Source organism: Nicotiana tabacum, chromosome 13, assembly GCF_000715075.1.
Source record: "Nicotiana tabacum cultivar K326 chromosome 13, ASM71507v2, whole genome shotgun sequence".
NCBI classification, from domain to species: domain Eukaryota; kingdom Viridiplantae; phylum Streptophyta; class Magnoliopsida; order Solanales; family Solanaceae; genus Nicotiana; species Nicotiana tabacum.
In genome coordinates, this window is record NC_134092.1 from 13658317 (window position 1) to 13680501 (window position 22185).

Consider the following 22185-nt stretch of genomic DNA (forward strand, 5'->3'; position numbering starts at 1 on the left):
AAAATTTCATGCTACACCTTATTTGTAAAAACATTATGCCACACAGTAGTAACAATTTTAGCCCAATATCTTGGATGTTTCTTCATATTAGAAGGTCTGTGTACAATTTCCTTTTATCTTCTTGTTCTGATTTATCGTCAATACTTGCTTATGATTCTTTATTATTGTTTTCCTCTTCTTCTTCTTTCATATCTATTGCATTAGTTCATGAGTTTTATAGTTTTTGCAGTTTCACAAATATTGTTTGAAGGTTGTGTGTAATTGTACAAACTTTAGACTAATTTATTCGAAGTTCGCGGTACGACTGTAAGCACGTAATTTTTGACCCACACATTAGAATTACCTTTAATAGTCCTAGTATTTTTTTAGAATATTTATTTGAGTTTATTTCATTAGGATTTTACTTTATTATTAATTTTAATTCTATTTTTTTTTAAAGCACAAAAATTGAAAAATACAAAAATAGTCTCATTTTCTCTATTTAATTTAGGTATTAGGTATTTTTAGAAAGATATTATTTTTATTATTATTTGAAAATACCAAAAAAATATATTTTGTATTAATTAGTATATTTTGATAGTATTAGTATTTTTATTTTTATTTTTTGTTCAATTAGTAAGAATTGAATTTGGACCAATTGGGAGCTCATTTTCGTATTTTGGTGGCCCAGCAAGACAAAGGCCTATTCTTCCCAATCTCTTTTAGTCCAAACCCTTTTCTCACCCATCAAACCCCTCCTTTAATCATATCCATTGATCTACTTTCATCCAAAGGCCAATACTCACTCCCCACTACCATATAAAAACTAAATTAACACCCAAAAATCATAGGCTAATTCCCCCACTTCAGAAACAAGAAACGCGGACAGAAAACGGAGAAGGGGAAAGGGGTGAAACGGTGAAACGGAGAGAGACATTGAGAGACGAAAAAAAAAACTCAGGCTGTTCACTGCACTTTCCGGCAGTTGAAGCTCGAGTTCTATGCTAAGGTTAGACGGACAGTTACTTCGTTAGCTGTCCAGAAGTCTATTACTAAGAACAAAAGAGAAAACCAAAAATTCTGAAGTCGCGGATTCTGACGCCTTCTTCGGCGAGTTCACTGCACTTTCCGGCGAGTACTGTTCTTCATCTCCTTCTCCGGCGAACCGAGCTGAGAAATTGAGTCAGCTACCCGTCAGTCAACCACCAGTTCCAAACTCCAGTCATTAAACCACTCCAAAAAAAAAGCTATGTTCGTTTGGTCGTGGTTCGATTTAGCCGACGAAGCTCCGGTTCGAGTTTGAGGTTCCGGTCTAAAGTCGATTTTGGGTTTAGGATCTGTCATGAGTGGTCGTTGTAAGAATTTTGCTGGAAGCTTTGTTCAATGAAAAATTGTTGCTTCAGTTAATTTCCATTCTCAATTTGCCTTTACTATGGAATAGCTGAATATTATGTTTGTTTGCTTCTGCTAAATCAGTTAATTGCTTTATTTTAGTTTAAAATCTTGAATGCTTGTTTGAGTTGTTGAACTACATGAAGCCATGAAATATAAGCCCCCAGGGCCTAGCTCAAGTGGCAAAGGGTGGTGGATTTGTTTCTTAGGTCACAGATTCAAGCTCCCATACCATGCAAAGTAAAGTCTGGTATTTAAGTGGAGAAGGGATAGAGGGGCGGGCCCATTATACACCGAGTTTCGAAAACTACGATTGGTCCAAAGGATCGGCCCAAGACCGATTTCTCGGTCATTAAAAAAAAAAATGAAACCATGAAATATAATACTCTCATTAGTCTTAGCTTACTGAGTTTAGGCTCAGGATGAAAAGAATGGATACAGTTTTTTTTTTTTTTTCTATTTTTAAAATTTGTTTCATGGGCTTTCATTGCCAGATTTGTGGTCGGAACGATTTAGTTGCTTCTAGTTGATTAGGTGTGCCATATTTTTTTTTAGTAAAAGGGAAAGATTATGTAAAGTTATGAGAGGTCAATTTTGAATACCTACTGTTGTTAATACAAATATTTTTGAGATGGCAATATTAATTATTTTTGGATAATGTATTTATCTACTTTTTCTTGTAAATATTTTCTTGAGGTCTCAGAATAATCTCAAAGTAGAAAAAATAATTTATGAACATCGTAGCTTGCTTTAGGCGCGATTAATAAATCATCGTGACTATGGGTACGGTTCCCGTGGTATGGTCACGATATGTAAATCCCATTCGGGTGTGCATTTCATGTGACCCGATCATAACTTCGAACAATAATAAAAATAAGCATGTCGTAAATCGCGGGTGCATTTCATGTGGCGCGGTTTGCGACGTATACCAAAACGACAAGTGTACGACATCGTGATTTGTTCCAGAAATAATTCCATAAATAATTCCATAAATAATTAAAAGCGGTTAAAAAGTAACAATGCACAATAGGCTTTAAATATGTAATAAATCAGATAATTAGGCCAAGTATTAATTGTTAAGCGACTGTACTAAAACCACAGAACTCGGGAGTGCCTCACACCTTCTCCCGGGTTAACAGAATTCCTTACCCAGTCTTTTGTGTTCGCGGACCAGAAATAGAGTCAAATTTCCTCGATTTGGGATTTAAAATAAACCGGTGACTTGGGACACCATAAATTATTCCAAGTGACGACTCTGATCAAATAAATAATCTCATTTCGAATATTGTCACTTTAATTGAAAAAACTCCCCTATCCCTATTGCACCTTGAAAAAAAGGAGGTGTGACAACGACTGAAGAATTTTAGACCCAATTGTCTAAAGTTTGTACTTTGATGGGCTAACTTCAGACTCAATTTTCCCCAAGTTTACTTTGTGACTGGCCAACACCGAAATTTGTAACCTCATACTAATTTGTCCGAAGTTCACATTACAACGAAAGAACTTCAGATCCAATGTGTCTGAAGTTGCATTTCCGTAACTTCATACGCAATTTAAAACTTTAGACGTGTATGTTTGTGTTCCATAGTAGGTAAATTTACAAATTTTTATATAATATAGATATAATTTCAATAGTGTCCCAAAATCAGATATATATATATATATATATATATATGCACTTCCTCCTTATTTAGTGGATTAAATTCGTCAATAAAAGTAATTTAATGAAATTTTCTTTTAGCAGACAGACTCAGCCCACTAGACTAAGGGTGATTTGCACAAATTTAATATATTTTTCACTTCCCAGGAAAACAGCCATTTGAATTGCCATCACTCAACTTTGACATAAATTATTTTGTAAAATATTTCTTTGGATTATTTTGTAACTGACATGACATTAGATTTTAGGAAAATGTAGTAATACCATTCTAAAAATAGGACATGGCTGGAAAATATCAACTTGACCAATGATAATAAATAAATAAATAAATCAAACAACGAATTATAATCATTGGTCTTGACCACTGAATCATTTTACTATGTATTATGTAGTATATATGTTGTACGTATTATCAATGTATGAACAAGTTGCACGAAGGAAATTAAGATTTTTCTACTTTCAAAAGAACATTAAAGTTGTATTCGTGTGACCTAGGTTACGGGTACGAACCGTGAAAGCTGCCACTAATTAATGCATGCGTTAGAGTATGATATATATACATCACACCCTTTGAGGGTGCGATTATTCCTCCGAACCTATGTGAATGCATATATTTTGTGCACCGAGACATCATTTTTTTTTTAAGTGCACATTCTTGGAATACTATTTCTTTAGTTAAATATTACAAGCGCTAAAGGGCCTCTCCCTTTGATATTTCCAAGCCATAGTACTGCCCATAACTTTTGTACCAAAATTGTGCGCACACCTAGTTTTACTTAATGTGCAGGGACTTCAAAGAAGTGCTTAAAAACAATTGGCCAAATCTAGCAACCTTTTGTGATATGAAAATATCAATGAGTGGGTTTGGAGAGTTTTGGACTTGCTATAGCCACATGCATTCTTTATATAATAGAGCACAATGAGGAAAATGGGGGTTTTGTTTGGTCAAGAAAAGAAAGGAATTTATTAGAGGCGTAGTGAAAAGACAATTCGGTGCACAATGTATTTCGTATTTATGTAAAGTTTGGGGAAGGACCGCATCCTATGAGATATAATGTAGACAACCTACCTTAATATAAGCATTAATTGATGCTTCCACGGCTCAACATCTAGGGGTGGCAATGGGGCGGTGCGAGTGCGGTGCGGTGCGGGTTTGGGAGTCTGCGGAGCGGTGCGGGTTAGGGAGCTCGTGGGTGAGGTGCGGGTTCAATTTTTTTAAAAATATTCACGCGGGGCAGAGCGTAACAAATCGTAAAAATATTCCATTCTCAAAAGCTTCTCCTTTTCAATATGAATATAATTTGTACATGTTATTTGACAGCTTGGAATATTTTTACACAATTATTAGTTTATGTTTACCTTTCGTAACAAATCGCTTATTGTCTTTTGCAGCTCACCAATCAATGATTCTATAAGATGTTACTTATAATTGATTTTTAATTAAATAATTTGATAGTGTAAAAATACTCACTGTCAATATAAACTCTTTATATAGATACAATTTTATTTTATTTTTGTCTTTTTGCTCATTTCCCCCTAAGAGGATCGTTTTATTATCAAGACCATATTACGAAGTTTCCAGCTTATAATCACATGCATATTACACTAAAATACTATTATCCCTTTTCTTTTGAAAATATGAAAGGACAATTTTTTAAATTATTAAGGTTGTTGATCTAACTGTACTTTACTAAAAATAAGATAAAAAAATAATGCCCAGCTTCATTCCAGTTCATATGGTCATACCAAACGCGTCCAAGGAAATTAATTAACAACTGTCATTACTTAAATTATTCTCAGCGTATTAACCCAAAAAGGGGGAAAACGATATATTCTGTTAATGAATTTCCAAAGTGTGGAATAATGGCGTTTCTTGTTTGAGGGAAATATTTCGAGAAAAAATGATTGTATTATTTTTAAGGTGATTTTCTTTTAAATTTTTTTGATAATCTAATTTTGTATGATTACAATTTAATAATGTTTATCTGTAGGATATTAGGGTAATAGTTTCATCCAAAATATCATAGTCAATGCATTTTTCTATCCTGTATGATCTAAACTAAAATATGATTGATATATTGCATCATAGAGTAACTTAAGAACATAAAGTAAATTCTGAAATTAATCTCACAAGTAGGGTCTGAGCAGGGTAGTGTTGTTTGACCAAAAAAATATAGATCTTGGTTCAAATAATTAAATTTATGTAAATAAGAGTTAATCTTAGCTAACAATAATATTATTAAATGAAGTTTTTAAAGAAGCAATAAATATCGTGTGGATCTGCTCGGACAATGGCAATATCATATAATAAATGTTCTGGAAATCAGGAGCAATAATGTAACATTCAATAGTAATGAACATCAATAAATGATATTTAAATAAATAGGAGGAATGATTCTCAATATAGGATGGAATAAATGGATCTTCCTCCTCACAATGAATGATAGAAAAATCCTTAAATATTCGAGTTATTCTCGGATCTGATGGAAAAGTATGTACAAGAATCTCAGTGAAAAGGTGATGTTTGTATCTTAGCAAGTGAGAGCCAAATCTTTAAGTCAAAGTGTGTTCTTTACAAAAATAAATATCACATGCCCCGATCATTGTTTCTTTTTCTATTTATATGGGACATGTCCCTAAGAAACCCTAATAGTACAGGTACAGATAATATCCACTAGAATATTCTCTTTAATATCATATCTTGAAAACTAGTCGTTACAGTTCTGTCAATGATACTCGACCTCGACCCTTGTCGATACCTCGACTACGGCTCGTTTTGACTCTTAGACCACAAACTTTGCTGCTTCTTGGGCCATCTCGAAAAATGACGACTTGGAAACTCGTGCCTTAGTATTATCTTGGCTTAAATATTCTAAAGACAGATTTTGACACATACAAGTGTGTATGTAGGCTTTATCCCTACCTTGAAAAGGTAGATAGCCTATTTTCGATAGCTACTCGGCTCAAGAAAAGATGAAAAAGAAGAAGCAGTAGCAAACAAACAGTAACACCAACAAGATAACGAGAAAACCGAAGCGAAAAAAACTATCATGTAATGATAAAAATCTTAAAATAAAAAATATATAAGACTTAATACAGATACTAACTTTTTATTATTAGTTTTTTAATTTTATTTTTTATTTTTTCTGATACTACTGATAAAAACAAGGGAGACACACAACTAATTATTAACCATTTACTATAATTCTATAATTTTCGACTTCCACACCATTCACGGCCTTTTACCATATGTTGGGTGGAAAACTTGATAGGTAAATAAAATTAGGGAAAAATAAAAATCTGAACTGGACACAACCCCAGCTGTTTTGATGAGAGTGCTATGTGACACGTGTTCAAGTTCAACCTCGAAACGTGGAAGCTACTCTTTCTATTATTGGTGGTTTTCCTCTTTAATCATAGGGTTTGGCCCACATTTTGTTGCAACCTTTCATCAGGTTCATTTTTCATGGTCATTTGTCCTTTTCCTTTTCTTTTTACCGAGTCAAATTTTAATTTTGCGTTTTTGTTAAGTTTTTTCATTTTAACGCCATTACTACTTTTCATTTTCTTCCCCATTAACTAGTTCGTACTCCCTTCATTTTAATTTATACCGAAGAATTTGACTAGATATAAAATTAAATCTTATTTCAGATATTGGTAAATCGTAATAGATGAAAAACTATAACTCCTTTCGTTTCAAAAAAAAAAAAGAATAAAGAAGATTAGACTATGAGAGTCAAATCTTCTTTTCACTCGAAATTAAACATTAATTTTATTTTCGACGCAAGAGCGCTCGATCAGTGAGCTTATACGTACTCCTTCAAGGATGGTGGCTTCTAGGCAAACCTCCTGGTTCTCTCTGTACTACTATCTCCTTTATCACTGAACGATTATTTAGGGGTATTAGCGGGTGAGTCGTGCTATATCCCTCTCTTCGTAATATTATTTTTTATATGAAATTTACGATAATTAGAAACTAGATATGAAGTCCTAAATATAGTTACAACTTCACAACTATACAAATTTCAACATTTCATGAAAAAAATTATTATCAACGATTATTTTATAAAATTCTCTAAATAATAATACTCTTATAAAGTGAAATTGTGGGTTACAAAATATTACTATAATATAGTATCTCATTATTCCTTTGTGATACAGACCGCGTTTTCTGTTTTTTAAATCAAAAGTAAAATACTAATAGTACATATTTAGTTTAAACAAATAAAATATAAATCCATGTTTGCATGAGCAATTGAGCTCCTTATAATATCAAGCTCATGTTTAGTTGTGGGGGCCGCCTTCCTTTTTCTCCCATGTGTTCAGAAGAAAAGGCCTATATAAGAAGTAGACCTGTGTAAAGAAAAATATCAAATTTAGGAGAGTAAACTTAGAACCATTTTCTTTCTCTTTTTTTGTTCTAAGGCAAGTAAAGAATACATTATTGGAGGGAAGTTTAATTTCTTAGCCTCAGAAAAACCTTCTCTTTGGGGGTTTTCTTTGCTAAAAATTTTGTTTTAAGCATAGGAAAAAAACTTCTTTTGTTCACTTTCTTGTTCTAAACTTGTGGTAATTACTTTGTTTGTTTGACATTTTGTGTAACGAGATCATAAAGTAAAAAAACCAAAGAAAATATGGGACTTAAAGGAACTTTGGAGTACATTTCTGATATGATGAGCAGTAGTCATAAGTTTAAGAAGAAGAAGAAACAGCTTCAGACTGTTGAGCTCAAAGTTAGAATGGATTGTGATGGTTGTGAGCTTAAAGTCAAGAAAGCTTTGTCTTCATTAAGTGGTAAGAATTTAAACAATATAGTATAGTATTTGATGTTTTTGTTATTTTCCTACATTAGAGGTTCGTCTTCTTCACAACATTGACATGTATATAGATGGCAAGCGGTGCAGCGCGAGGCGGGTGCGGCAGGTTTTATCTTAACCCGCAAAATTTCCATCCGCCCCGCCCCGCACCACCCCACATAGTATTTGCATCCACGTTCACCCACCTCGTATCAACACCCGTGTTCACCCGCTGCGCACCGTCCCGCATAGTATTTGCACTCGCGTTCACCCATCCAGTATCAACACTCGCGTCTACCCGTCCCACACATGATGTATATAGGGGTTGAATTTTCTCACGTTCAAATTGCTATATTATGCATCTTTGATAAACGTTGATCTTTCTTTTAATTAACTTCCTGAGTTTAAATTCTATACAACGTGTTATTTATATTATCAGATAACTTATATGATAATTATAGTGTATATACAATATATGATACGTATTCCCTCCGTCCGAGAAATTTTATGTTGTCTTGTTTGATTGGTTATTAAAATTAAGAAAGAGAGCAAAAAGTTTAAAGTTTATGGTCTAAAATTTATGTCACTATAAATCATCTTAAAATATAAATTGTTTTTAAATATAAAAAGAATTGTACTATTTTTTAGGACAAACTAAAAGAAGAGTGTCACATAAATTGAGAAATATTAATGGAATACGTAATTTGCAGCTCGATAATATATACTGGTTGAATTTTTCTCAAGTTCAAGTCGCTATATTATGAATCTTTGATAAAAGTTGATCATCGTTTTAATTAACTTCCTGAGTTTAATTTCTATGCAATGTATACAAATTATAGAATCTGCAGATAAGCTATATGGTAATTACATTTTATATACAATATATGATAAGATTACTCCCTCCGTCCGAGAAATTTTATGTTGTCTTGTTTTATGCGTCATGAAGATTAAGAAAGAGAATTTTTGTAAAATATGTGACTATAGATTATCTTAAAATATAAATTATTTTTAAATATTAAAAAATATTGTACTATTTTGTTCGGGATAAACTAAAAAGACAAGAGTGTCACATAAATTAGGATGTCCTAAAGAAATACATAAAATTATTAACTAATTAACCTATTATAATAAGTTAAATTACAATGAGTAATTAAATAATTGCTTTAATGTTTGCAGGAGTTAAATCAGTGGAGATAAACAGAAAAGAGCAAAAGGTGACAGTAACAGGATATGTGGAAGCAAATAAAGTGTTAAAGAAGGCAAAGTCAACAGGGAAGAAGTCTGAGATTTGGCCCTATGTGCCCTACAATTTAGTGGCTCAGCCCTATGCTGCAGCAGCTTATGACAAGAAAGCTCCTCCTGGTTATGTTAGAAGGGTTGAAAACCCAACCATTGGAACAATTTCCACATTTGAGGACCCTGCTTATGTGACCATGTTCAGTGATGACAACCCAAACGCTTGCTCCATAATGTAATGACAACAATAACTATACCTCAAATTCTGTGAAAGTTAAGACCGACTATATGAATTCTTATTGTTTATCTCGCTCGGTTTCAAATTCAATGGGATTTTATTATAGCGATGGTATATGTTCAGTTTGCAAGCGCTATTAACTATTTCACCGAATAACTTCTACCATCCGGGAAGTATGAAAGCTCATAGGAGAATAGGGTTTGAGAAGTGAGATAAGGGAAAATATTTGTAGGTGGTGTTGGTAGTGTATGGTTGACAGATAGTCGTGAGTTTCTCCTAGGCTTATTAGTAGTACTAGTACTGTTCTTGTATTTTCTTATTCTTGTTTCGTTATTATTATTTATGTTATTCACTTCCGTTACCTTATTTCCTTGTTGTTGCTATCGTCTGTTGTTTTATTTTCACTATTCCTTGAGCCGGGGACCTACTGGAAACAATTTATCTATCATCTCAAGGTAGGGGTAAGATTTGTGCACACAATTACCTCTCAAGACTATACTTGTGAGATTACACTAATTTTGTTGTTGGTAGTGCATGGTGATTTTTTCTATAAATCTTGGGTGATTGGAATTGGTTGATGATTTTAGAATTGGTTGTCGTAGAAAACCTGCTTTAAGAATTATAGAATGTTGTTTTTAATGTTTCCCTTTTGTGTTTGATACATGAATGATGCTATATTACTACAATCTGGTGGTTTATAGTTTTCTTTTGATGTATACTACGTGGGATGATGATGATAAAGAGTTTCCTCTCATGTCGACACAGCTGTTCATATTTTATACATTCACTCAAGCAATTAAAGCAAATTATAAATATCGTTTGAGTTGATAGGCTCCTATATATCAATAATGCAAAATTATTTGCACTATTAATAAAAAAGAACAACTCAATACACTAAGCTTAATTTTGTGCAGGGTTTAATAAAGAGTCGGACTATATTTTTAATATTATGCATGTAACTTAATTTACTCTATATTTCTATTGTCTGTACACGCACTGCTTTTGAAACCATAATCTTCTAGTCATACCGGGACAATTTTTATCAGGGTCACGCCTCAATTACATTATTGATGTGTACATTCAATCGGAAACTATATTTCAAACAACTGGCCCCAGTACCCACGTTTTGGGTGATCTTTCTTGGGTTAGGTGTAGTTTCCAAAAGGGAAGAGGGAGAAATTATTAGGCTTCCTTCAGCACTAAAAGCGAAAAAAGGCAATGCCTAATGATACACTTAAATGAAAATTAGAAGAGTGAACTGCTTAATGTTGTTAGAACAAATTGCGAGGCGAGAACAACTTTGATTCACTAGAAAACGGAATTTGATCCACGAACTAAGGCCCGTTTGGCCATAAATTTTGTCAAGTTTTTTTCAAACTTTTTTTTTTTGCAAAACATGTTTTTTGGCAAGAGGGGAAACCCGCCGTCACTACAATCTCTGCCACAGCCTCTGCCCTTCAGATGAACACTTTGTGCGTACTGGGTAAACCTCCCCCTGTGTAATAGCCTGCAAACCATGCAAAACATATTTGCTTATAGATTTTATTCATGTTTTGGCAGATTTTGAAAACAAAATTTTCAAATCCCAAAACAAGTTCTAGACCTGTTTTTGACCCAAAATATTACTATTGAATTTTTGAACAATTTTAAAAATTACCCAAAATTTTTGTATTTTATAAAAAAAAAAACACCATCTATTATGACCCAACTAATTCACCAGCTAATTACTAGTATCACTTTCTTTTGGACTGCTGGATCTTGTAATATAGTTGCAATTTGACGAAATATAGTAGCTAGTAATTGCGTTATTACCAGTTGATATTAAAATATCATGTTATGATTTTAGGATAGTGTATTATGTAGTTCATTATAAAAATAATAATTTTGTGCGAAACTGTCACGACACGAAATTCCCACCTTCGGGACCGTGATGGCGTCTAATATTTCACTTTCTAGGCAAGCCAACGTTAGAATAATTTAACCATTTTTAACAATTCATCTTAATTAAATAGTAAAGTATACCAATAACTGAAATAATTTCTGAATTTAAGTGAACAAACCAAAATAAATACGATGTCTAAATACCATCCCAGAACTCGAGTTACAAGTGCACGAGCTACTAGAATAATACAAACAAGGGTCTGAATAAAAATAAAGGTGCCTGAAAGTAAGCACACGGCTAAAATAAAGTAAAAGGGGACTTCAGAGCTGCGAACGCCGTGCAGCTATACCTCAAATCTCCTCTAATAGCTGAATCCGAGCAAAATCTATAGTACGCCGCTAGGACTAACTCTTGTATATACACAAGAAATGCATAGTGTAGTATGAGTATTACCGACCATATGTACTCTGTAAGTGTCAAGCCTAACCTCGACGAAGTAGTGACGAGGCTAAGGCGCGTCACTTACATTAACCTATACGCAATAACAACAACAACAACATGAATAGAGGTAAGGCAAGTAAATCATATCAATAATTGAAATCATTTCAGCAGTCACAATCAATTATTTCTTTCTCATTCTGTTGCGACGTGCAACCCGTTCCAACAATAAAATTCTTCAATAAATTTTTGTTGTGGTGTGCAACCCGCTCCAACAATATAAACTTAAAATATAATCCGTTGCGGCGTGCAACCCGATCCCTCAATATATTCATTTTCATTTTCGTTGCGGCGTGCAACCCGCTCCAACAATAAAATTAATAACTCTTAAATGTAATAAAAATACTCCAATAAATACCATATTCAATAAGAAATTATTAGGCAACAAAGCATATAATGATTACAATTTATTGAGGAAACAAGTAATGACAAGTAGCAATTAATTGTAAAAAAACTGGGAAAAAATAGGCAATTTAATATTTAATATGCTAAATATCAAGTAGCAATTAGGACACATAAATCAAAAAAACATCTATCAATTATAACATGAATTCAAGAATTAATATTTAGCAAGGAATATGAGAGAAATAATTAATATAATAATTAATTAATGATAAAGAAAATAGTTTATGATTTCCAGATAATTATGCAAACAATCAATTTGACGACGTATAGGCACTCGTCACCTTGCCTATACATCGTTACACATGAAATTCACGTAACAAATAATTCAAGGGTTCTATTCGCTCAAGTCAAGGTTAACCACAATACTTACCTCGCTTCGCAACCAAATTCAATATTCCAATAAACTTTTGCCTCACGAATTGGTGTCCGAAAGCTTCAAATCTAGTCATAAACAATTCAATATACTCAACACGGATCGTAGGAATTAATTCCATATGAAATTACTAATCTTCCGAATAAAAATTTGAAATTCATCTCAAAATTCAATAGTGGGACCCATGTCTCGAATATCAAAAAATTTTACGAAATCCGAACACCCATTTCGAGACCAGTCCAACCATACAAAAATTATCAAATTCCGACATCGGATTGCCTTTCAAATCTTCATTTTGTATTTTTGAAAGATTTTATAAAAATCTGAATTTTCTTCCATTAATTCACGGATTCATGATGTAATTAAGTATGGAATCATGAAATATAATCAATATAGGATAAGGAACACTTACCTCCAATGTTTTCCCTTGAAAATCTCTCAAAGATCGCCCTTTCCCGAGCTCCAAATTGTTAAAAATGGAAAATGGGACGAAGTCCCATTTTTAGAACTTAAATCTATTGCCTAGTCATTTACCCTATGCGATCGCGGCCAACTCCCGCGATCGCGAAGAACAAAATATTTCCAGTATTTTTTTTACTCTATGTGATCGCGGCCATTCTCCCGCGATCGCGAAGAACAATTTTTTTCCAACAACCTTCTCCAACCCTTCCGTACAACCTCTAGTATAATGGTCATAACATTTTGTACAAAATTTTAAATAATAAATGGTTTAACTTTTTGAAAACTAGACACCAAGATCTACAACTTTTATGTTTTGTTCATATCTTTATTCCTTATATGTTGAGAGATATAAGCTGCCAAAGTCAGCCCTGTGCAACGCAAATTTCTTCTTCGCGATTTCCAAATATCTTTCCGGACAGCTTGTAGTATACAAACTATAATTTTTCGTACACAGCTCCAAATCCAAATGGTTTGATTTTCTAAAAACTAGACACAAATGGCTACAACTTTTATTTTTAGATCACCTCCAAATTCCTTATAGATTGCGAGATATAAGCTTCCAAAGTCGGGTCAGTGCAGCAAAAAGTTTCCTCTACACGATCGCGAAAGGTCATCCGCGATCGCGAATCACTGGCCAATTTCTCCCATTTTACTCATCGTGATTGCGGTCAATTACTCGCGATCGCATAGCACACTGCTGTAGCCAAAAACCAACAGCTAAAAATGGCCTAGAAATGGTCCGAAACCACCCAAAACTCACCCGAGCCCCTCGGGACCCCGTCCAAACATACCAACAAGTCTCAAAACATATCACGGACTTAGTTGAGGCCTCAAATCACATCAAACAATGCTAAAAATACAAATCACACCCCAATTCAAGCCTAATGAAACTAGAAAATTCCAACTTCTACATTCGATGCCGAAACTTATCAAATCAATTCCGATTGACCTCAAATTTGGCACACAAGTCATAAATGACATATCAGAGCTATTCTAATTTTCAGAATTGGTTTCTGACCCCGATATTAATAAAGTCAAATTTGCGGTCAAACTTTGGAAACCTTTAGCCTTTAGATTTTTAGTTTTCAACAACTGGCGATAACTAAAGTTAGGGACCTCCAAATTAAATTTCGAGCATAGGTCTAAGTCCCAAATTACGATACGAACCTACCGGAACTGTCAAAATACTGATCTGGGTCCGTTTGCTCAAAATGTTGACTGAAGTCAACTTAAGTGAGTTTTAATGCACAAATTCACATTTTTATCAATTTTTCACATAAAAGCTTACCGAAAAATTATATGGACTGCGCACGCAAGTCGAGGAAAGTTGAATGGTGCTATTTGAGGTCTCAGAACATAGAAGTGAATATTAAATTTAAAGATGGCCTTTTGGGTCATCACATTCTTCACCTCTTAAACAAATGTTCGTCATCGAACGGAATTAGAAAATTACCTGAGCTGGTGAAAAGGTGTGGATATTTACTCCGCATGTCCAACTCGGACTCCCAGGTAGATTCTTCTACTGGATGACCTCTCCATTGTACTCAAACTGATGGATAACTCTTAGACCTCAATTTGTCGGACCTGCCGGGATAGAATAACTACCTGCTCCTATTCATAAATCAAATCTTTGTCCAATTGGACTGAGCTTAAATCTAACACATGGGACGGATCCCCATGGTATTTTCGGAGCATGGATACATGGAACACCAGATGAACTACTGATAAACTAGGTGGTAGTGCAAGCCTGTAGGCTACTTCACCCACCCTTTCAAGAATTTCAAAGGGTCCGATATACTTAGGGCTCAACTTGCCCTTCTTTCCGAACCTCATTACACCTTTCATAAGTGAAACCCGGAGCAATACTCTTTTTCCTACCATGAATGCAATGTCACGAACTTTACGGTCGGCATAACTCTTTTGCCTAGACTGAGTTGTGCGAAATCGATCCTGAATAAACTTGACCTTATCCAAGGCATCCTGTACCAAATCAGTACCCATTAACCGAGCCTCTCCCGGTTCAAACCAGCCAACTGGCGAACGATATTGCCTCCCGTATAATGCTTCATATGGAGCCTTTTGAATGCTCGACTGGTAGCTGTTATTATAGGCAAACTCCGCAAGTAGCAAGAACGGATCCCAAAAACCTCCAAAGTCTATAACACAAGCGCAAATCATATCTTTCAATATCTGAATAGTGCGTTCTGACTGTCCGTCTGTCTGTGAATAAAATGTTGTACTCAACTCAATCCACGTGCCTAACTCACATTGTACAGCCTTACAGAAGTTCGAGGTGAATTATGTACCTCGATCAGAAATCATAGACACGGATAATCTCGCGGATGTAAATCTCAGCTAACCGCTCTGAAGAATGGGTAACTGCCACTGGAATGAAATGTGCTAACTTGGTCAACCTGTCCACAATGAACCATTTTGCATCGAACTTCCTTTGAGTTCGTGGGAGCCCAACAACAAAATCCATAGTGATACGCTTCCACTTCCACTCAGGAATTTCTAACTTTTGAAGCAGACCACCGGGTCTCTGATGCTCGTACTTGACTTGCTGACAATTTAAACGCCGAGCTACATATGCAACTATATCCTTCTTCATTATCCTCCACCAATAATGTTGCCACAAATCTTGATACATTTTGGCGGTACCTAGATGAATAGAATATCGGAAACTGTGGGCCTCTTTAAGAATTAATTCACAAACCCCATCTATATTAGGCACACAAATACGACCATGCATCCGCTGAACTTCATCTTCCCCTGCAACAACCTTTTTGGCACCACTGTGCCGTACCATGTCCTTAAGGACAAGCAAATGACGATCATCATATTGTCGCTCTCTGATACGCTCATATCAAGAAGACAGAGCGACTGTACAAGCTTGAACCCGACTGGGCTCTGAAACATCTAACCTCACAAACTGATTGGCCAAAGTTTGAACATCTGCAGCTAACTCCCTCTCACCAAACTGAATATACGCAAGGCTGCTCATACTCACAACATTTCTACTCAAAGCATCAGCCACCACATTGGCCTTTCCGGGGTGATATAAAATGGTGATATCATAGTCTTTCAACAGCTCCAACCATCTTCTCTGCCTCAGATTGAGATCTTTTTGTTTGAACAGATACTGTAGGATACGATGATCAGTAAATACCTCACACGAGACATCGTAAAGGTAATGCCTCCAAATCTTCAGCGCATGAACAATGGTTGCCAATTCTATGTCATGAACATGATAATTCTTCTCGTGAACTTTTAACTGCCGCGATGCATATGCAATCACCCTGCCATCTTGCATCAATACTGCACCAAACCCAATGCGAGATGCATCACAATTCACCGTATCAGATCCTGAACCTGTGGGTAATACCAACACTGGCGCTGTAGTCAAAGCAGTCTTAAGCTTCTAAAAGCTCAACTCACGTTCGTCTGACCATCTGAATGGGGCACCCTTCTGGGTCAATTTGGTCAATGGAGATGCTATAGATGAAAATTCCTCCACAAACCGACGATAATAACCTGACAGACCTAGGAAACTCTGGATCTCTGTAGCTGAAGTAGGTCTAGAACAATTCTGAACTGCCTCAATCTTCTTAGGATCCACTTTTATGCCTTTTGCTGATACAACATTTCCTAAAAAGGCAACTGAGTCTAACCAAAATTTGCATTTTGAAAATTTGGCATATAACTGATTATTCTTCAAAGTCTGAAGCACAATTCGAAGATGTTTGTCATGATCCTCTCGAGTGCTAGAGAAAATAAAGATATCATCAATGAATACAAACCACAAAAGAATCCAAATAGGGTTTGAATACCTGGTTCATCAAATTCATAAATGTTGCTGGGGCATTTATCAGCCCAAATGACATTACTAGAAATTTGTAATGTCCATACCGAGTCTGAAAAGTTGTCTTAGAGACATTGGATGCCCTAATCTTCAACTGATGGTAATCAGACCTCAAATTAATCTTTGAAAACACCTTGGCACCCTGAAGTTGATCAAATAAGTCATCAATTCTTGGCAACAGATACTTGTTCTTGATAGTAGCCTTGTTCAACTGCCGATAGTCTATACACATCCGCATTGAACAATCTTTCTTCTTTACAAATAACACTAGTGCACCCCAGGGCAAGACGCTAGGTCTAATGAATCCTTGGTCAAGCAAGTCTTGTAACTTTTCCTTCCATTCCTTTAGTTCCGGCAGGGCCATACGGTATGGTAGAATAGAAATGGGTTGGGTGCCCGGAGCCAAATTAATACAGAAATCAATATCTCTGTCGGGTGGCATCCCCGACAAATCTGCAGGAAATACATCTGGAAACTTACGGACAACTGGGACTGAATCCATAGAAGGAACATCCGCACTAGGATCGCGAATATAATCCAAATAAGCTAGACACCCCTTCTCGACCATACACTGAGCTCTAACATAAGAGATAACCTTGTTGATAGAATGGCCAGGAGTCCCTTTCCACTCTATTCGAGGTAACCTCGGCATGGCTAAGGTCACCATTTTGGCATGACAATCCAATATAGAATGATAAGGTGACAGCCAATCCATACCCAAGATGATATCAAAATCTACCATATCAAGAAGTAGAAGATCCACGCTAGTTTCAAGACTCCCAATAGTAACCACACACAAACGATAGACATGATCTACAATGATAGAATCCCTTACCGGCGTGGACATGTGCACAGAAGCACTTAAAGAATCACGAGGCACAACCAAAGATGAAGCAAAGTAGGAGGAAACATAGGAATAAGTAGATCCTGGATCAAATAAAACTGAAGCATCTCTATGGCAAACTGGTACAATACCTGTGATCATGACATCGGATGACTCAGCCTCAGGCCTAGCTGAAAAGGCATAAAATCGGGGCTGGGCCCTACCATTCTGAGCTACATCTCTAGGACGGCCTCTAACTGGGTGGCCTCCACCTCTAACAACCTGACCTCCACCTCTAGTTATCTGACCCTTGCCCCTAGCTGGCCGGGCGAGCGGTGGAGTAACCGGTGCCGGTATGATGGCACGAGAATCCTGCTGAGATCTGTTGCTCGACAACATAGGGCAATACCTCTTGATGTGACCAATGTTCCCACACTCATAACACCCATCCTGTTGTTGTGGCTGCTGAAGCTGAACTTGACCCGAACGGGTCGGATAACCGCTATAGTGACTTTGGAGCGATGGTCCACTGATAGGAGTTGGATGTGCACTAAATATTGGCTGCCCAGAGTAAGGCATAATAGGACCGTGACTACCTGAAGCACCGTGATATGCCTGAAGTGCTGAATAAAATGGCCAGGGAGGATGACCCCTGACATAAGTATCCCTGCCTCCAGATGAGGCACCTCTGAAATTACGGGAATGACGGGGCCTCTTATCTGACACTGGCCCTCTCACCTGAGCACAAACTAACTCGATCCGCCTAGCAATATTCATAGCTGTCTGGAAGGAAATATCACTCCCTGTCTCATTGGCCATATAAAGCCTGATAGTATAAGTGATTCCATCAATGAATCTCCCCACTCTCTCCTTTTCAGTAGGAAGCAAGACGATGGCATGACGTGCTAAGTCCACAAATCAGGTTTCATACTAGGTAACAGTCATACTACCCTGCTGGAGACGCTCAAAGTGCCTGCGATATTCCTCTCTCAATGTAATATGAACAAACTTCTCCAGAAATAGCTGTGAGAACTGCTCCTAGGTAAGTGCAGGTGAATTCGTTGGTCTAGCAAGTACAAAATCTCTCCACAACCTCTTGGCAAAAGGATTCATCTGAAACACAACAAAATCGATCCCGTTTCTTTCAACTATTCCCCTGTTCTGTAGTACCTCATGGCAGTGGTCAAGATAATCCTGTTGGTCCTCAGAAGGTGTACCACTGAAGTGAACTGGAAAGAGCTTAGTAAACTTGTCCAACCTCAATAAAGCCTCAGAAGACATGGCGGGCCTATCACCGGCCTGTGCCGTAACAACTAGCTGAACTACCCCAACTGGCGGGACTGCTGGAGCCTGATACTAGGGAGCCACCTGCTCCGGAGCGGGAGTAGTGGGAGTCAGTGCTCCTCCCCCAGCCTGTGAGATGGCTGGTGCCACTGGAAATGTACCATTCTGGGCCACGCCCTCGATAAGACTCACCAAATGGACTAGAGCGTCCTGAAGCACTAGAGTAGCTATGAATCCTTCCGGGACCTGAACTGGTCCAACGGGTACAGCCTGAACTGGAACCTCCTCTTGAAGATCCACCCGAGGCTCCACTACGGGTGTTGTTGCTCGAGCTCTAGCTTGAGCTCTGCCTCTACCTCGGCCCCTGGCATGACCTCGGCCTCGGCCTCTACCCCTGGTCATAGTTGCCACCGGGGGATCTGGACCCTGTCCGCTGGTAGATATATTACGCGTTCTCGCCATCTGCGAGAGAATAAGAATAGAATGGTTCAATCATCGATGATAGAATACAATCACACGACAGAATAAGAAAGAAGTGATATTGTTCCTAAACTTCATAGCCTCTAGGAGATAAGTACAGATGCCTCTGTACCGATCCTTCAGACTCTACTAAGCTTGCTGGTGACTCGTCTAAGTAACCTAGTTCTCTGATACCAACTTGTCACGACCCAAAATTCCCACCTTCGGGACCGTGATGACGCCTAACATTTCACTTGCTAGGCAAGCCAACATTAGAATAATTGTAATATTTTTAACAATTTATCTTAATTAAACAACAAAAAACCCAACAATTGGAATAATATCTGAATTAAAGTAAACAAACCAAAGTGATAACGATGTCTAAATACCATCCCAGAACTGGAGTCACAAGTGCACGAACTTCTAGAATAATACAAACAAGGGTCTGAATAAAATAAAGTTGTCTGAAAGAAAGCACACATCTAAGATAAAGAGGAAGGGGACTTCAGAGCTGCGAACACGCCGTGCAGCTATACCTCAAGTCTCCTCTGATAGCTGAATCCGAGCAAATCTATAGTACGCCGCTGGGACCCACTCCGGTATCTACACAAGAAGTGCAGACTATAGTATGAGTACAACCGACCCCATGTACTCTGTAGATGCCGAGCCTAACCTCGACAAAGTAGTGATGAGGCTAAGGCAGGTCGCTTACATTAACCTGTACGCAATAATAATAATAATAATAATAATAATAATAATAATAATAATAATAATAATAATAATAATAATAATAATAATAATAATAATAATAATAATAATAATAATAGAAGTAAGACCGGTAAATCATATCAATAATTGAAGTCAATCCAATAGTCATAAACCTTCAATTAATTTCTGTTGCGGCGTGCAACCCGCTCCAACAATATAAACTTAGAATAATTCTGTTTGCGGCGTGCAACTCGATCCAAAGGAGAGGATGACGGGCTAGATCCACAAAATGGGTCTCGTACTGAGTAACAGTCATACTGCCCTGCTGGAGACGCTCAAATTGCCTCTGATAATCCTCTCTCAATGTGATAGGGAGGAACTTCTCTAGAAATAACCGTGAGAACTGCTCCCAAGTCAGTGCAGGCGACCCAGCTGGTTTGGTCAACATAAAATATCTCCAACACCTCTTGGCGGAACCCGTCATATGAAATACAGCAAAATCGACCCCATAGGTCTCAACTATACCCATGTTCCGCAACACCTCATGGCAACGGTCAAGATAATCCCGTGGGTCCTCAAAAGGTGTACCACTGAAGTGAACTGGGAAGAGCTTAGTAAACTTATCCAATCTCAATAAGTCCCCAGAAGACATGGCGGGTCTATCACCGGCCTGTGCCGCAATAACTGGCTGAACTATCCCAACTGGCAGGACTCCTGGAGCCTGATACTGGGGAGCTATCTGCTCCGGAGCGGGAGTAGGAAGTAAATGCTCCTCCCCAGCCTGTGAGACAGCTGGTGCCACTGGAAATGTAACATTCTGGGCCACACCCTTCATTAGGCTCACCAAACGGACTAGAGCGTCCTAAAGTACCGGAGTAGCTATGAATCCTTCCAGGACCTGAACTAGTCCAACAGGTATAGTCTGAGCTGGAACCTCCGCTTCGAAATACACCTGAGGCTCCACAACAGGTGCTGCTGCTCAAGCTCGAGGCTGGGCTCTGCCTCTGCGTCTACCTTGGCCTTTGGCACGACATCGGCCTCGGCCTCTACCCCTGGTCATAGTTTCCACTTGGGGCTCTAGTACCTGTACGTCGGTTGATGTATTACGTGTTCTCGGAATCTGCAAGAGAATAAGAATAGAATGGTTCAATCATCGATGATAGAATAAAATTGCACAAAAAAATAAGAAAGAAGTTATATTGTTCCTAAACTTTATAGCCTCTGAGAGATAAGTACAGACGTCTCCGTACCTATCCTTCAGACTCTACTTAACATTCTCGTGACTCGTGAGACCTAAGTAACCTAATGCTCTGATACCAACTTGTCACGACCCGAAATTCTCACCTTCGAGACCGTGATAGCGCCTAACATTTCACTTGCTAGGCAAGCCAACGTTAGAATAATTTAACTATTTTTAACAATTCATCTTAATTAAATAGTAAAGTATACCAACAACTGGATTAATATCTGAATTTAAGTGAACAAACCAAAATAAGTACGATGTCTAAATACCATCCCAGAACTGGAGTCACAAGTGCACGAGCTTCTAGAATAATACACACAAGGGTATGAATAAAAATAAAGCTGTTTGAAAGTAAGCACACAACTAAAATAAAGTGGAAGGGGACTTCAGAGCTACGAACACCGTGCAGCTATACCTCAAGTCTCTTCTGATAGCTGAATCCGAGCAAAATCTATAGTACGCTGCTAGGACCAACTCTTGTATATACACAAGAAGTGCAGAGTGTAGTATGAGTATTGCCGACCACATGTACTCTGTAAGTGCCGAGCCTAACCTCGACGAAATAGTGACGAGGCTAAGGGTGGTCGCTTATATTAACCTGTACGTAATAATAATAATAATAACAGCATGAATAGAGGTAAGACAAATAAATCATATCAATAATTGAAATCTTTTCAGCAGTTACAATCAATTATTTCTTTTTCATTCTGTTGCGGCGTGCAACCCGTTCCAACAATAAAATTCTTCAATAAATTTCCGTTGCGGCGTGCAACCCCGCTCCAACAATATAAACTTAAAATATAATCTGTTGCGGCGTGCAACCCGATCCCTCAATATATTCATTTTCATTTCCGTTGCGACGTGCAACCCGCTCCAACAATATAA

At 37.2% G+C, this 22185-nt stretch overlaps 1 protein-coding gene across 1 annotated transcript; it reads left to right on the plus strand.

Annotated features, from left to right (window-relative positions):
- The first annotated feature begins 7417 nt into the window (after positions 1–7417).
- Positions 7418–9669, plus strand: LOC107778758 (heavy metal-associated isoprenylated plant protein 23-like). The gene is made up of 2 exons (XM_016599055.2): positions 7418–7825; positions 9004–9669. Exons 1-2 carry the CDS (start codon positions 7666–7668, stop codon positions 9300–9302), a joined length of 459 nt encoding a protein of 152 aa, XP_016454541.1. The 5' UTR covers positions 7418–7665; the 3' UTR covers positions 9303–9669.
- Positions 9670–22185: the final 12516 nt, after the last annotated feature.

Excerpts from the sequence above, each read along its gene's own strand:
- LOC107778758 (XM_016599055.2), top strand. The coding sequence starts at position 7,666 with ATGGGACTTAAAGGAACTTTGGAGTACATTTCTGATATGATGAGCAGT. Across the intron at positions 7,826-9,003 it reads AGCTTTGTCTTCATTAAGTG|GAGTTAAATCAGTGGAGATA; the intron begins GTAAGAATTTAA and ends TAATGTTTGCAG.